The sequence below is a fragment of the Strigops habroptila genome, chromosome 15 (genome assembly GCF_004027225.2).
Source record: "Strigops habroptila isolate Jane chromosome 15, bStrHab1.2.pri, whole genome shotgun sequence".
In the NCBI taxonomy this organism is placed as follows: Eukaryota; Metazoa; Chordata; class Aves; order Psittaciformes; family Psittacidae; genus Strigops; species Strigops habroptila.
In genome coordinates, this window is record NC_044291.2 from 11,201,371 (window position 1) to 11,218,086 (window position 16,716).

The 16,716-nt window shown below is 57.7% G+C and overlaps 2 protein-coding genes across 2 annotated transcripts; one reads left to right on the forward strand and one right to left on the reverse strand.

Moving 5' to 3' along the window:
- Nucleotides 1-1,828: 1,828 nt before the first annotated feature.
- On the forward strand, nt 1,829-9,594 carry LOC115617176 (ectonucleoside triphosphate diphosphohydrolase 8-like). Its single transcript, XM_030507395.1, has 9 exons — nt 1,829-1,951; nt 2,860-2,977; nt 3,499-3,649; nt 4,696-4,855; nt 5,598-5,831; nt 6,711-6,983; nt 7,429-7,539; nt 8,207-8,344; nt 8,512-9,594. The coding sequence occupies exons 1-9, from the start codon at nt 1,829-1,831 to the stop codon at nt 8,692-8,694; spliced, it is 1,491 nt and encodes a 496-aa protein (XP_030363255.1). The 3' UTR covers nt 8,695-9,594.
- A 903-nt stretch (nt 9,595-10,497) lies between these two features.
- On the reverse strand, nt 10,498-16,503 carry LOC115617175 (ectonucleoside triphosphate diphosphohydrolase 8-like). Its single transcript, XM_030507394.1, has 9 exons — nt 16,345-16,503; nt 15,645-15,762; nt 14,557-14,707; nt 13,487-13,646; nt 13,150-13,380; nt 11,901-12,164; nt 11,464-11,574; nt 11,070-11,207; nt 10,498-10,851 (listed from the first exon to the last, which is right to left on the reverse strand). The coding sequence occupies exons 1-9, from the start codon at nt 16,468-16,470 to the stop codon at nt 10,642-10,644; spliced, it is 1,509 nt and encodes a 502-aa protein (XP_030363254.1). The 5' UTR covers nt 16,471-16,503; the 3' UTR covers nt 10,498-10,641.
- Between the last annotated feature and the right edge of the window lie 213 nt (nt 16,504-16,716).

The window sequence follows — 16,716 nt, forward strand, 5'->3', positions numbered from 1 at the left end:
AGGCAGTGGACACTCATTCACCCCTTTCCCGTGAAGCCACATGAGTCCAAAGGTTGTGTGGAGGTGGGAGTGCAGGAGCGGTGGCATCTCTGGGCTCAGGCAACCACCCCAGCAGCAGGGTACGGCACAAGCACCCAGCTTGGTGCAAGCTGCAGATAGATGGGACCAGAGGCAGCACCCAGGGACTGCTGCCTCCTGAATTCACAGTGTGGTGCTTTATGTGCACACAGCGGGGCCTCAGAAACCACCGTCCCACTGGCCACAGGGAAGGGTGCTCCGGGAAGGTCACATGCAGTGAGGGTCACACACATTTTCCTCCTGGCATGGCTGTATTTGACTCAGCTGAGATAAGGCAGCTGGGAACTGAATCCTTCCATTGAGATTGCCCTTGTGATAGCCCTGGCAGGCTCTTATCAGGGAGCTCAATCAGCCGCTTCACTGTGTCCCCCAGAGAGCAGGTCCTGTGTCCACCAGCGCTCCCCAGCCCGGGCGAGGTGCTGGAGGTCTGGCTGGGCTGTGATCCCCAACCTGCACCATGAGCCTCCAGCACATGCCCAGAGCGGTGGGAGGCTGCGGGCAGAGCTGGGGGCTGCAGGCACCTGAGTCCTCCCCATCCCTCGGCTCTCCTCAGTGTCCCCATGTCTGCAGGGACCCCCAGCCCAGGAGCAGCCTGGAGCTGGGCCACACAGGGAAGGGGTGAGCACAGTCCCAGCTGTGCCATGACAGTGTCTTGGCCTCCCCCGGCAAAGCTCAGCGAGTGTTGCTGATAGCCTTGGCAGGGGCATCCTCCTCCGCTGATGTGATTTTCTTTCTTATTTCCTTCTAATTCCTTTCTACTTCCTTTGTAATAAAACTTACTACCAAGGCACCCACCACTCTGTGTGTGTTTTCAGGGCACTGGATACTGGAAACATCACTGTCACCTCCTATACACCTTGTAGAGACTGAAATGGAAATATTAAGACTGTGAAGAGCAAGAGAGAACAGAAAGGTGTGTGGAAAGGCACAAAGAAGCAGGGAGACAAGGGTTAACAGGAGAGGTGTGTGCTAATTGTTGCAGGGCTCCTGTGTGTGATTTCATTCAAATGAGGAGGAGGAACTAATTGGCTGAAGATAAGGTGTCAGGAAGATGCCAAACTGAGCCATAAATACAACTGTGAGACAAACAAGAGAACTCCTATTCAGGAGTTTTGACTAAGGCTGATGAGGTCTGGGATAAAATAATAGGGAAGAGATTTTCCAGCAGTATTCACTTCCAAATGATATAAAGGCAAGCCTGGGGTGGGTTTGCTGCCAGCAGTAGAGGAGTCCAGAGCCACAGCAAGGACTCAAAGCCAACTCTGAGGGATCCAACTCGGCTGTGTGCTCCTGGAGCAGGAGGCTGGCAGTGCTGCAGGTGAGCTGACCGTAGTACACCTTGTAACGTAAAATCACCTCCCTTTCTACAACACCTCATGCTGAGGGGTTTGCAGTTTCCTGTGCTCTCCTCTGTCTGGGACAGTGCTTCCTTTCCTCCTCCTGGACCTCATCCTTCCTGGTGATGGTGAGCCGAGCAGGAGTGGGTGCAGGACCTGGGGCACTGTGGGATCCCATCACAGCTGTGCCAGGCTGCTGGGCAGCCACCCCCCTTTCCTCTGTTCCCTCTGGTTTATCCTAGTTTTGCTTTTCCTGGGGAAAGGTCTGATCATCCACCAGGTTTCTGAGTTGCACGGCTTGAGATAGCGGGAGCTGCAAGGAGACCCAGGCTGCAGCTGACTGGTGGTGTTCCCAGCTGGCGGTGTCCAACCACCTTTCTCCTGTGTTTGGGTTTGCAGGAGCCTTCACCACAATGTTCACTAACAAGAAGCACTTGACCAGCGCCATCATCGGGGCACTGGTCACACTCTCCATCATTGCCCTTGTTCTCAGCCTGGTGAACATTGAAGATGTCACCCTGCCACCCACTGTCAAGGTGAGCCCTTCTTTTGAAGGTCCTCGAGCATCATTGCAGAGACCAGTCCCCTTGGGCAGATGCTCAGAGACAACACCTTATCTACCTTATCTTTGGTTTGGAGGTGAAGGGAGGTTGGTAGTAGCCAAGTGGGTGTTTTCTTCCCATCTCAAGGTGCAAACAGAGTAAATACAGCCTGGCCACCTCCAAGTCAGAGGGGGAAGCCTGCTCTGAAACTGGCCACCATGCTATGCACTGGACATGTTTTGAGGGGATTACCTTGGGGCAGATGTGTAAGGCAAAGCCCTGCCCTGCTCCCTCTGCCCTCCCATGGCACAACACCTCCTGATGGCCCTTGTACCTGCCAGCTCCCCTCAGCCTGCCCTAACCCACAGCAGAAGCATTCCCTGCAGCTTGGCATCCCACCCTGGCTGCTGGAAGAGGGTTGGCACGGTTTTAGGGTGATGTGGAGGGCTTTATGGGGGAGAGGTGTGCAGTTGGGTGCTCCTGGGCTGGGGCTGGTGTGGTGCTGCCTGTACCTGCCCAGGCTGGGTGCAGCTGTATGGGTAGCAGAGAGCACTGGGGATGGGACAGTTGCTGGCCCCAAGGTGGGGCCAGTGCAGACGCAAAGGGTTTGTAACCAAGAAAGAAAATAAAAAAGGCATGAGGAAACAACTCAGAAATGTCAGTGTGAGCTCACGGTGCTGCCTCAGGAGAGGGAATGAAAAGGTCCCTCCATTGCTGTGAGAAACGCCCTTGCTGAGGCCAGGTGCTGTCACAGCTCGGCTCTGCTATGCTGCAGATAGCTGAGCCTTAGAGAGATGGGTTTGGGGCATCTTCTGGCCCCACCACCCTGGCAGGGTCATGGTGGGGCTGGGGACAGGCTGCTGCTCCTCCCGCCAGTGTGATGTCTTGGTTTTCCGTTCCAGTATGGGATGGTGTTTGATGCAGGCTCGTCCCACACCTCTCTGTTCGTCTACGAGTGGGATTCGGACAAGGAGAATGACACCGGTGTGGTCAGCCAGACCTTGTCCTGTGATGTCCATGGTCAGTACCCCCCTGCCATGGGCTCGGTGCTGCCCTGCATGTTGGTGTGGTGGGTGGGATGACCTGGCCTTTCCTCTTGCTGGCCTGCCCTTGCTGGGCAGCTCTGTCTGTCAGGCTGGCACCGGGAGGAGCCTTGGCTGCAGGCAGGGTGGTTCCTGACTCCCCACTGTCTTCACGTGGTTAGAGGGCCCTCAGGACCATGTAGTGCCACACACTTGGTGGGACTGATGGACCTTGGTGGTGTCCTGGGTTTTGATTCCCGCACCTTGGACTGCCCAAGCTGCTGTCCTGGCTGGGGAAGGTCTCACCTCTAGAGCTGGGGACACTGCTGAAAGCATGGGAGAGGTGGGGAAGCCACAGAAGGGAAATGGGTCAGTCATGTCCTGGGGGACCAGGGGACCCTGGAGAAGCACCCTTTGTTGCTAAGAGGTGGCAGACCTCACTGCCCTGTGCCCTCTTGCTTCCACTGTCCCTGTCCCCAGCCATTCCCATCAGCCTGTCCCAGCCTGAGTCTCTTCCAGGACGAGGTATATCAAGCTATGCCAATGATCCCCCGAAAGCTGGTGATTCTATAAGGGAGTGTCTGGATAAAGCCCTGAAGGCTGTTCCTGCTGAAAAACAGAGGGATGTCCCAGCTTATCTTGGAGCAACGGCAGGAATGAGGCTACTGAGGTATTGCTCTGGGGTTCGAGGGTGGCAGAGCAGGGACTGAGCTGCAAGCAGCCACTGCCTGAGAGAGCTGGGCTGGTTCAGCCTGGAGAAGAGAAGGCTCCTTAAGGAGAGACCTTAGAGCAGCTCCAGTGCCTAAAGGGGCTCCAGGAAACCTGGAGAGGGGCTTTGGACAAGGGCCTGTAGGGACAGGACAAGGGGAATGGCTTTAACCTGCCAGAGGGGAGATTGAGATGAGCTCTTAGGCAGAAGTTCTTCCCTGTGAGGGTGCTGAGGCACTGGCACAGGGTGCCCAGAGAAGCTGTGGCTGCCCCATCCCTGGCAGTGTTCAAGGCCAGGTTGGACACAGGGGCTTGGAGCAACCTGCTCTAGTGGAAGGTGTCCCTGTCCGTGGCAGGGGGTTGGAACTGAATGAGCTTTAAGGTCCCTTCAACCCAAAGCGGTCTCTGAATCTATGATCTGCCCAGATGGATGGTGCTGGTGGGGGAGTGGGGCAGAGGTAGGAGGTAACGAGGTGCTGCAGGAACTGCCAGTACCTTTCACCAGCCTGTATTAGCTCTCTTCAAATGTCAAACTTCATTTCATGGTCCTTGGTTTTATGGTTGCAGATATGTAACATTATTTCTGTGCCCTGGCAATGAGAGCCCTTCCTTGTGGGAAGGAGCCGGGCCATAACCTGAAGGTTCCTCACTTCAGAGAGCAAGCACATGTCGGCAGCCCCAACACATCTTCCCTGCTCAGAGGTCTGAAACCAGGCTGGCACCTTCTGAAAGAGCCAGCTCAGCAACCAGCCCTTTGGTGCAGTCAGGGGGGATGTTCAAACCTGGGGTTTGCAACACAAGGCCTTCTCACCTCCAGCGCTATGAAGATGCTTAGGTAGGGAAAGGTGGCCTTACAAACCAGATCAAGCTGCACTGGAGGGAAAAGATTGGTGTTGCTCCTGGATTAGAGATGCCACGTGTAGACAGCTGGGACGTACGAGCAGCTTTGACAAGTTAATGTAGCAGGATGCAGCTGGGTATGTGTCCTGACCTTTGGGATCTTCCTAGGGAACAGAACAGCTCAGCAGCAGAGCAAGTCCTGGCTGAAGTTGCTAAAACCATGCAAGAGTACCCAGTGGCTTTCAAAGGGGCTCGAATCCTTACAGGAGAGGAGGAGGGGGCTTATGGCTGGATCACCATCAACTACCTGCTGGACTCCTTCACTAAGGTGGGAGAAGGGTCAAACTCCACTGCATCTTTGCTGATTTTTGTTTTTTCCTGGTTTCTCTTAAGCTTGCTTAGCACAGAGGGAAAGGTCAGCAGCTACTGGGAATGATCATGGGTAAGCAGCCAGTTATCCTGCAGAGGGAGAAAAGAGGAATGGGGGTGTCTCTGCTAAGAGCTAGGGCACATCTCCACACCATGTGGACACAGGGTCTCCTGGGACTGCGAGGTCGGCCGTGCAGCCTGGTTGGGACCGTTGGCTCCTGCTGGGCTCTGCCTTGCTGCCCTGGGAAGGACCCTCTCCCTGCAGCACTGGGAGACTTGAACCAAACCTCTGTCGTGCCACGCTCTGTCCCAGCACTGCTGCAGCTGGGAGCGGCGCCAGCACCGTCAGGCTCCCGTGCAGGCTACTGGAGGAATTCTGTCCTTGCCCCTTCAGGAGGGGCAGCTCCTCCAAGCCAGGTCCCCACCAGCACTTTGATCTGGGGACGGTGACTCAGCCCCACGTAATCTCACAGCTTGGTGGCACTTCTTGACCATCAGACAGTTCAACCTCTGCTTTTCCTGGCTCTGACAAATGGCCGGGCAGGTCGGACGGGGGGGTCTCACATACGGAACGACTTGAGTTGAATAACCATTGAATTCAGTCACAAAATCCTGTTGACTTCAATGGGATGAGAATTTTGCTCTGGGCAAGTAAGACCAGCTGTGTACTTCTCCTCTTACTCTCCTGTCTCACTTGGCAGTACTCACCCAAAGCACACACATGGGTTCGTCCAGAGGCAGCCAACATTTTTGGGGCGCTGGATCTTGGAGGAGCATCCACCCAAATCAGCTTTGTGCCCGAAGGTTCAGTGGTAAACTGGAAGGAAGGCTCCAAGTTCACACTGTACGGCTATGACTACAACATCTACACACACAGCTACCTCTGCTACGGCCAGAATGAGATGCTGAAGCGACTGGCAAAGGAATTGATTGCGGTGAGAGCAGGACTAGGGGGGGAATTGGACTCTGGTCTCATGATACCAGCAACAGGCTTTTTAATGCATAAGGTAAGAACAGGCAAAGCTCTTCCAGAGAGGCATCAGCAGGCACTGAGAACAGGTACAGCCTGTGAAAGCAAAGGTAAGCAGATGTGGAGGGGAGCATGGGAAGCATCAGAAGGGGCAGCTCAGGAGAGAACTTCTAGTTGTACACAGCTGCCTCACATAGGGTGTAGAAAAGGCAGGACCAGGCTCTTCTCGGAGGGGAAAACTGAAAGGGCAAGAGGCAATGGGCAGAAGGTGGAACATACAAGTTTCCAACCTATGTCCTATGAAGAGAGGCTGAGAGAGCTGAGCTGGTTCAGCCTGGAGAAGCGAAGGCTCCTTAAGAGGAGATCTTAGAGCAGCTCCAGTGCATAAAGGGGCTACAAGAAAGCTGGAGAGGGGCTTTGGACAAGGGCCTGGAGGGACAGGACAAGGGGAATGCCTTTAACCTGCCAGAGGGGAGATTGAGACGAGCTTTTAGGCAGAAGCTCTTCCCTGTGAGGGTGCTGAGGCGCTGGCACAGGGTGCCCAGAGAAGCTGTGGCTGCCCCATCCCTGGCAGTGTTCAAGGCCAGGTTGGACACAGGGGCTTGGAGCAACCTGCTCTAGTGGAAGGTGTCCCTGCCCGTGGCAGGGGGTTGGAACTGGATGAGCTTTAAGGTCCCTTCCAACACAAACCAATCTGGGATTCTATGATTCTGATTCAAATGCAGGGGAAATGTTTTTCCCAATGAGAACAGTATTTGGTGGGAGCACTGGGTGACTCTCGTGCCTGAGCTGCCTGCCAGCAGGGTTTGGAGGAGGCTACAGCCTGCGGTTTTGCTGCCCCCAGGAGTCGGCCCCCAGCACGCGAGTCCATCACCCCTGCTACCCAAAAGACTACAATGAAACTGTGTCGCTGTCTTCCTTCCGCACCAGCCCCTGCACGAACCAGAGCGACCTGCGCCTGGGCCCTGGCGACAGGAACGTCACCCTGGAGGGCAGGGGCGATGCCAACGGGTGCCTGGCTGCTATCAAGAAGCTCTTCAACTTCTCCGCGTGTGGCGAGAGCCAGGACTGCACCTTCGATGGCATCTACCAGCCGCCGGTCAGAGGACAGTTTGTTGTAAGGCAAATCCTGTCCTCCCATCTCCTGTCCTCCCACCTCCATGGCAGAGCATGTACTGTGGTGTCCCTGTGTGCCCCGTGGCATTGTCACTTCCCCGCAGCAAAATGGGGGCAAAAAGCTCCCAAGTTACCCCTGCCCCAGGGCACACCAGGGGTTGCTGCTGCCTGGTTTTCCAGCTAGGTCTCCAAATGGGACCATGTTAATGAAACGGGTGATTAGCCAAATCCCAGGGTTTCAGTAATAAAGCCCAGCTTAGCCAGCAGCCTTCAGCCAAGGTGCTGGATGTGCTGCTGCAGCCAGCAGGCACCTACACCCCAGCCCACCGTCTCTGCTGGGACACGGACAGTGATGCCCTGGGACTATACAAGGGTGGGACAAACTGCAGCTGCCTGGTGGGGTTCTCCACTGTAGCTCAATGGTGTTTCTGCCTCTCGCCTTTCAGGCCTTCTCTGCCTTCTACTATAACTTCAAGTTCCTCAACCTGACCGAGGGGCAGCTGCTGGCCACTGTCAGGGAGACCATTGAACATTTCTGCACGAGAAGCTGGGAAGATGTATGTTCCCCATGGCGGGAGGCAGTGTGGAAGCTTCACAAGCAAAGGGGCCCTGGAGTGGGGGAAGAGGAGTGGGGACCCCTCCAGGGCAAGGCTCCCTGATTGCTGAGCTGTGCCTGACACAGCGGAGCCATCCCTGAGCAATGTGTGGGAGTCAGGACTGTCCTGCACCCACCTTGGGGACCTTCCTTGCTCATCTAACAAAGGGAAAGGGGCAGCCAGGGCAGGTGAAGCCAGCAGAAGCTCCTCTCCAGCACAGGAGCTGGGGATAGGAGTGGGTCTGTAGCACTGGAGGATGGTGAGAGGAGACCCAGCTGCTGGCGCCACTTTGGAGGTGAGTCAAATGGGGATGGATAAGGCCAAGAGATGTGCTAAGACCACCATGGGGCAGAGAGCAGGAGCCTCATGCACAAGGAGGCTGAGATGGGAGAATCTGGGGCAGGAGGAGCTCCAGTATGTCTCTCTGTTCCCATGTAGAATGTAAAATCCTCTTAAAGATTGTTGTCCTGTGTGGACAGGTCCCAAATGCCTGCTTGGTCCAGAGTCTTTTTCTGGATGCTGGTGACTGCAGAGCCATTGCTCCTCATGCAGCACTCGTCAGGGCAGTGTCCCTGCACGAAAACTGCCTGTAAATAACTTCGCTTCTCCAAACATGTCCCCACCTCAGCTCTCTGCTAGCTACCCTGAAGAGAACCCTCAGCGCCTGCCTAAATACTGCACCAACGCCAACTACATCCTCACCCTCCTCCTCGATGCCTACAAGTTCAACGAGACCAGCTGGAACAACATCATCTTCCAGATGAAGGTAGGCAGCAAATCCAGCCTGTGGGCAGGAGCAGAGGAGGAAAAGAGACAGCTTCCCATGTCAGGTGCTGCGAGAGCCACATTCCAGAAAGCTGCTCTCTGGGCTGCAGCCGGTGCTGTTGCTGTGGCTTTCCTGCAGGGTAACTCGTGTCCCCTCTCCCTGCGCAGGTGGGGAGCACCGACGTGGGCTGGACACTGGGGCACATGCTCAACCTCACCAACATGATCCCAGCGGAGGCTCCGGCGTGGGTGAAGGGGCACGTTCCTTCCCTGTGGGCTGCGGCCATCACCTTCATCATCCTCACCCTTGCCTTGGGGCTCGCTGCCCTGGTCCTGCTCCTGTGCATGTAGGAGCCCAGCCAGGTTTCAGAGCCTGGTAGGCGTGCATCAGGGCTGGACAACCATCAGTGCGGGGTCTCCCCTGCTCCTGCCCACAGGGCTGGCAGCCTGGGGCTGGTTCAGTGATGCTGAGCACCTCGACAGCACCCAAGAACTGAGGTATAGTGTCCCATGGGACTAGCCTCACCATGCAGATAAGTGGTGAGCTTTCCAGGGAAGCTCTGCCTATGCACCACAGAAACCTCGACCATGTCCATCTGCCTCCTTACCCCACTATGCCTGTTACAGATGTGGCCTCCATCCCACCAGCTGGCACATGGGGCCATGGAGAAACAGCCTGGCTATGGAAGAGCTCCCTGAGTGCCAGACTGATAGTGCACGGCTGCAAGCACTTGTGACTGGATGCTTGGTGCAATGCTGGGTCTGGTTCATGCCCCTCACAGCCTTGCAGGTCCCTGTGAGGGGCATGAAATGCTCTGCAGTACCACATTTGGCTCTCCTGAGGGTGTATCATGTGGGCTTACCTGATGGTCTTGGAGACAGAGGCAAAATTGAGCATCCAAAGTCAGAAACATGGTCCATGCCTCCCCAGAGAGTCTGTCTTGTCTCATCTCATCTTCCCTTTCCTCTGGGATAAAGGGATCGATGTTCCTGAATGTCTTCCTGGAGTAAACACTGTCCCACCATCAGGCCTGGACACTATCCCACCATCTGTGTAGTGGGACATTCATATGTCCCATCATCTGAAAACCCTGTCCCACAATGGGAGTCAGGCTGCTAGTCCTGCCCTGACCCTGCACATGGGGCTGAGCTGGATCCTGCTCACAACTGCACCCCTGCCTTTGCTGTGGATTCTTCTTGGTTTTTGTCTGCCTACAGATGATTCAGTGGTTCTGTGCCTCCCAGCAGCAAGCAGCTGACATTTGGTGTCCCTGAGACATCCAAATAAATACTGTGATAGGCAGCAAACAGGGAAATGCTGTTCCTTGGCTCCTGAACACTTGTGATTTTATGATTTCCATCTCCCAGGTAAGGGCTGGTGATGACAACAGGGACTCGGGGCCAGTCAACATCACTCAGTGCTATGGCAGATGCCCCGGAGACCCTGCAGTATCTGCCAGATGTTGAAAAGAAGCCAGCAGGGAGAGGCCTTTCCCTGCTGAAAGCTGGGGTGTCTTAACTCACCCAGACACTGGCTGCCAGTGGGACCCCCCAGAAATGTAAGGGGGCCCTGATATGTCCTGGCTGCATTCCCAAATCACCTGTGTGCTGGTCCCTGCCCGTGGCAGGAGTTGGAACTGGATGATCTCAAGGTCCTTTCCAACCCAAACCATTCTGTGACTCTATGAAAGGGAGGGTGAGATGTCTGCCACACACAGCGGGGGGGTGCAGCTGGACTGGAGAAGAACCTTGTGCAGGAGAGCAGGGGGCTGCTGCCATCACCCACCTCACAGGGCTTCCCAGCCACGGGCAGAGCCTGAGATCCATCTCCCCTGCATAGACCCAGTGCTGCTGCCCCTCTGCCTGGTGGTGGCTATGCCAATGCAGACCTTTGCCCTGGGATGGGGCAGGTCATGTCTGCCCCACATGGGCTACCTGCTGCAGGCTGTAACCAGCCCCATGATGACCCCATTGCTGCCAGTCACCCCTTCTCCCTGACCCACCACCTCCAGCCACCCCACATCACTGCAGTCCCCATGCCCCCAGCACTGAGCCCCTGCCCCACATGGCCATGCCCTCCCTCCTAGAGCATCTCCAGCCAGCAGTGAGAGGAAAGGAAAACCAGACAGCACAGCTACAAGGAGGAGATTTTAAAGCTCACCAGGCCAGGACACAGGTACCCACGTTACACATTCATTCACAGCTCCTGGACATGGGGATGATTCCCTGGTCTGCAGCTCCTCACACAAGTGCAGCAGCAGGACCAAGAGGCTTGGGCAGCCCCAGGAGCCAGCGCTGCTAGAGACTCACATACCCAGAGGAGCTTTTCTGGCAGCATGTGAGTATGAGCAGGCAGAAGGTGAGGATGAGCATGGTGGCCAGTAGAACCGTGACTGCTATCCAATTGCTTCTCTGGAGCCCTACGACTCTCTGGGGAATCTCCGAGGGAATCATGTTGGTGAGGTTGAGCATGTAGCCCAGGGTCCAGCCCACATCTACACCAGTGACCTGTGCAGACAGAGAAGGAAGAGGGATGGGACAGGCTGCACAGATAGAGTAGCCAAGGCAAAGGTAGCTGAGAAGGCCAACCCTGGGCATGGGCAATGGGCTGTGCTGCCCCATCACCCCCTGCTCCTGCCCTGGCACTCAGGGGCAGCAGCGGGGTGGGCAGGAGCCATTTCCTGGCACACAGGGTGGGAGCTGGGAGCTGCCGGGCACGTCCCTACCTGCCGGGCGAAGTGGATGTTAGGCCATGTTGTGTGGTTGAATCTGAAGCCTTGCAGGAGCAGGGCGAGGGTGTAGGTGCTGGCTGCACAAGCGTCACGGAGCTGGATCCTGCTTGTGGTGGGGAACTCCTGCTGCACCTGCAGAGGTGGAGGAGTGGGAGCAGTGCTTGGAGCACCCACACTGCAGGGAAACCCCCATGGTGCAGCTGGGAGTGAAGACCTGGCATGCCCGGGCCTGGGGAGCCGGGAGGCTGCTCTCCCGTCCCTCTCCCTGCCCAGGACCCTTGTGCTCCTCCCTGCTCTCTCCAGAGGATGGGCTGCAGATGAGTCCCAGGCTGCCCAGCGCCCAGGCACAGCAAGGGCAGGGGCTGCCATCCACTGGGCAGGATCTCACCTTCTCCCAGGTGCTGGTGCAGAACCTCCCAATGGCAGCATTGACTGAGCTCAGGGGCTGCCCTCCCGTCAGGTTCAGGAAGTGAAGGCTGTGATAAAGCCCCGAGAAGGCCTGTGGGTGTTGAAGACCAAAGGTGGCAAGTTAGTGAAGCACCCAGGGCTCTGCCACCCCACCAGCCCTCTGCAGGCATCCCTAAGGCCACCCTCAGCTTGTCAACCCACTGCAACTGCTCTCCACACCAAAAGAGATGGGTGCTGTGACAGCAGAGATGTGGGTCTGCCTGGCGAGGACCCCATATGTCTCCATGCATTGGGCACATCCAGGGCTGGCACTGGTCAGAATTTGCTCCTACAGCAGATTTCCCGGGGTCGTGGCCAGCCTCTGGTGCCCCAAAACCCCACACCCCCCCCCCAGAAACAGGGATGGAGGTTCCTTACAAAGAACTGTCCCCGCACGGGCGGCTGATAGACCCCGTTGAACCCGCACGTGCTGTTGGCCCCACAGCTGAGGTTGAAGAGCTCCTGGACGGCGGCGCTGCACGCTGCCGGCTCCCCTGTCCCCGTCACCCTGAGGAGCTGTGCAGCGCTGGGGGTGCTCGGGGCACGCACACAGGGGCTGTCGTAGAGCTCTGCTGTGGTGATGTTCTCCTCGTATCCCCTGGGGTAGCAGGGGTGTGAGATCTGCTCGGTGGACGGGCTGGCCTGCAGAGAGCAGGAGCGTTAGCATCACCCTGGCACTGAGGATAGGGATGGAAAGGAGAGAAGCAGCCCACAGACGCCTGTTCCTACAACGGGACACCAGCATGCTGGCCCCACCACCCATGGGGGCTCATCCATGGGGTGCGGGCACAGAATTATGGGGACAAACATGGCACAACCACACTGTGGTCAGGGATCAGCTGCATGCTCAAGGCCTTGGGGGTTTGCACCCTGTGCCGAGCATGGACCCATTTTGTCCCCTCTCTTCCTTTGCAGGGTCACCAGACTCAGGGAAGAGCCATGGCTGAGAAGCCATTTAAGCAAAACCAAAACTGATTTCTCTTTGCAACATGCTCTGGACATGGTCTTTTGCCCATTCCAACCAGCACAAGCCAGCACTGAGCCCTCACCCCACAGCCAAGTTATAGACATGGAGGTCCCCCTGTGCAGCAACACCACCTCCCTTCCCCCTCCCGTGCCCATCCCTACTGCTGAAGACCAGCATGTTCTGATTCCTACCCATAAAACCAACCTATTCATTACTATGGTGATGCTAAAAAATCTTGCTGGGTGTTCCCCAGCCTCTCAGCAGGTTCCCTCCTCCAGGGATGGGTCCTTCCAGCCTCCTGAATGAGGCTGGGCAACAGAGCATCAGGACAGGGATGGAGATCCAATGGGCATGATGGCCCTGAGACAGTGGCCCTGGGCACCCACCATCCCAGCAGTGCCTGTGGCCAGGCATCCTGCTTTGGGGTGTCCATCGCCATCTCAGTACAGTCCTGAACAGTCTCAGTACAGGTTCTTGGATGTTGGGACCCCCCGGAGCTGCCTCCTGCCATGGTGGCCCTGTTGTATCCATCATCCTCACTGGGGCTTGCACAAAGGCACCCAGCCCAGCAGCAGTGACACCCAGTGGGTGCTGCCCACCAAGCTCCATAAGATCAGGGTTCAGGCTGCAGTAGAGGAGCACAAGGCTGGGGGCAGTTACCTGGTGTAAGGAAGCCGTCAGCATCTTCAGGGCTTGCTTTTGCCCATAGCAGAGGTAGCTGTGAGTGTAGATGGAGTAGTTGGTCCCGTACAGCCTGAGGAGGGCTCCTGTACTGCTGTCCTCTATGGTGGTCCCAGGAAGGAACGTGATCTGGGTTGAAGCCCCACCAAGGTCCAGAGCTCCGACCACATCCTCTGCTGGTGGGTGGGTCCATGTGCCTGTGAGGGAGCACCGCCCCACACCGGGAGTCACCCACTGGGACTCGGCACGAGGGTACCGGCTTCCCAGCACAGCCTGTCGGGGGGGAAACCCCTGTGCCCACTGCCCAAGCCCACACCTTGACAAGCGTCTCCAGCAGGTAGTTGACGCTGATCCAGCCGAAGGAGCCCTCCTCATTCCCCGTCAGGACCTGAGCTCCGCGGAACTCCACTGGGTACTCGCCAATGGCCTTGGCCACCTCGGCAAAGACCTGCTGGGCCTTGGTGCTGTTCTGCTCCCTGCCCGGGGAAGGAGATGGACACTGCGAGTGGAGCAGGCAATGGCCGGGCAGCTCCAGCGCAGGGCTGACAGCGAGAGGCTGCGGCTGCTGCCAAGGAACAGAGACAGGGCAAAGCCACCAGATCCCTCCTCTGCTGCGCTGGGAGTCTCCCTAAAAATGCTGCCTGTGTGCTCGGCCTGAACACAGGAAGGTTCATGCAAAGGAGGTTCTGGCAAAGCAGGGCCACGGAGCTGCTGCGAGGGCTGGAGCAGCTCTGCTCTGGAGCCAGGCTGAGAGAGCTGGGCTGGGTCAGCCTGGAAAAGAGAAGGCTCCTTAAGGGGAGACCTTAGAGCAGCTCCAGTGCCTAAAGGGGCTCCAGGAAACCTGGAGAGGGGCTTTGGACGAGGGCCTGGAGGGACAGGACAGGGGGAATGGCTTTAACCTGCCAGAGGGGAGATTGAGATGAGCTCTTAGGCAGCTCTTCCCTGTGAGGGTGCTGAGGCACTGGCACAGGGTGCCCAGAGAAGCCGTGGCTGCCCCATCCCTGGCAGTGTTCAAGGCCAGGTTGGACACAGGGGCTTGGAGCAACCTGCTCTAGTGGAAGGTGTCCCTGCCTGTGGCAGGGCGTTAGAACTGGAGGAGCTTTGAGGTCCCTTCAACCCAAACCACTCTGGGATTCTGTGATCCACCCCAGGAGCTGCTGGTGGTGGTGTGGGCTGTGGGGTTTCTCCATGGGCACAGCGAGCATCTCTCTTGGACACCCCGTAGGCTGCAGATGTGGATTCTCTGCCCACCCCCGTGGCCTCTGGGGCAGCCCCCCCATGCCCTTAGCCCCTTGTGCCCCAGCCCCATCCCAGCCCCTGCCCAGGCTCCAGTGCAGAAGCACGTGGTGGGGAGGGTGGAGGTGTCGGCTCCGCGCTGCGCTGTACCTCAGCAGCCGCATGCCCGCTGTGGCCCCCAGGTAGGTGGGGGTCTCCCGCTGCTGCTCTGCCGGGATGATCTCCATGGCCTTGTCCAGGCAGGGCTTCAGGCTGGCTCCAGCCCCGGCGGGGTCGTCAGCATAGCTGGAGATGCCGGGTCCTGCAGGAGAACACCATGTCATGGAGCCAGATCAGTGACACCCAGGAGGGACAGAACAGCAGGGACATGTACAGCCCTTCCTCAGGCCCAGGTTGCTCTCTGGACCAACTTGGCAGATGTTCTGGTCACAGCCGCGAACTTTGCTGTGTTTGGTGCCACAGAGATACCAAAATGAAAACTGCTGACCCAGGGAGCCATTGGGAACCACATAGAGACAAACAGGAGAACCGCAGTCATGTTTTGGGACTTCTGCAAAGCTTTTAGGAGGCCTCATCGGTACACAGGGCTGCATGCAGGGATAAGAAGACAAGGGTGATTTAAACTAACAGACAATAGATTTGGAGTAGATCTTAGGCAGAAGTTCTTCGCTGAGAGGGTGCTGAGGTGGTAGCACAGGGTGCCCAGAGAAGCTGTGGCTGCCCCATCCCTGGCAGTGTTCAAGGCCAGGTTGGACACAGGGGCTTGGAGCAACCTGCTCTAGTGGAAGGTGTCCCTGCCCGTGGCAGGGGGTTGGAACTGGAGGAACTTTAAGGTCCCTTCCAACCCAATCCACTCTGTGATTCTAGCTTATTGAAGAAGCTGTGAAGAGATGTTGTGGGACGAAGAGCCAAGGAAGCCGTGACACGGGGGAGGAGCAAACTCTGCCCATCCAGCATCCCAAGCTGTGAGTTGTTGCAAAACCACCACCTGCAAGACGGGACTTGGCTCCAGGAACCACGCTAACAGGGCCAGGATCCTCACCCAGCTCTGCATCACCCATTTACTGTGGGGCTCCCTGTAGTGCAGACTCTCAACACTTTACTTTGGTTCTCCCAACAGGCCACCTCTCTTTGTCCCAGCACAGGCCAAAAGACTCAGCTCACCAGCGATGCTGTGGGAGTCTGGGACAGAAATGCAGGAGCCTGGGAGGGAGGGTCGGAGACATCCTGGCACTCACCGGCTGCAGTGCAGGCCTCCACCTGGGACACGATGCCGGTGCCGTTCTCCTTGCCCGCAGGCCACCGGTAGACGTAGAGAGCCGTGTGTGTGGAGCCAGCGTCAAACACCAGCCCATACTGGGGGCAGAGGGGACATAGGTCACAGCGGGCTCAGACTGCACTGGGTCCCGCAGGGGCTTCTGAGGCTGCTGCTCTCAGTTCCGGCACGTGAGCAGCACAGGCGTGTGGGCCCAACCTCCCTCCACCTCCAAGCCCCCTGATTTAGCCATTCAAAGGAGCTGCAGCTCAGGAAGGAAAGACGTGCAGGTCAGCAGGGTGATCTGCAGGGCATCCAGGAAGGCATCCAGGCATCTGTCCCAGGGCTGCTCCCAGACCTTTGGGAACAGAAACTCTCACAAGCCCTGACTATTTTTTAACAGCCAGCAGAAAGCGATAGGAGATGAAACCCCACCACGTGACCTGGATGGCTGAAAAGAGGAGAGGAAGTGTCTGGGGTGGCAGATGGAGCAGCTCCCAGGAGGGCTGTTCTTCCATCCTTAGCAAGGAGCCAGGACCATGACTGAGGGGGTGATTGATCTACCTTGATCAGGTCAAGCCCTGATAGGGCTGGCTATGGGAAGACTTGCAAGCGGGGAGGAGGGCAGAGCTGCTGGAGGGGTGAGAGGTGGGAAGGAGCTGGTGGTCCCACCGGGCACCTACTTTGTTCCTGGCAGGAAGGGCAGCATCCTTTGCTGGGGTCAGGAGCAGGAGGAATGCGGCCGCCCCCAGCGCTCCCAGCACGGCCACCGAGCCGCAGCCCAGCGCCCTGAGCGCGGGGCTCCGCATCCCTCAGCCGGGATGGTCTCTCCAAGGGCAGCCCCAGCCCCTCCCCAGCTCCCCTTGAGCCAGCGGCGCGGGCGGGACCTCGGGACACGGCGCGTGTGGGACCGTGACCTGGCCCCGGGGGCGGCAGCGGAGCAACGCCGGGGGCAGCAGCTGAGCCCGCGGAAAGGGACGGGCGGCGGCTGCCTCGGGCCCAGGGGGGAATGGCCGCGGTCCCTGCGCGACCTGCGCTGCCTCTACTGCCTGCCC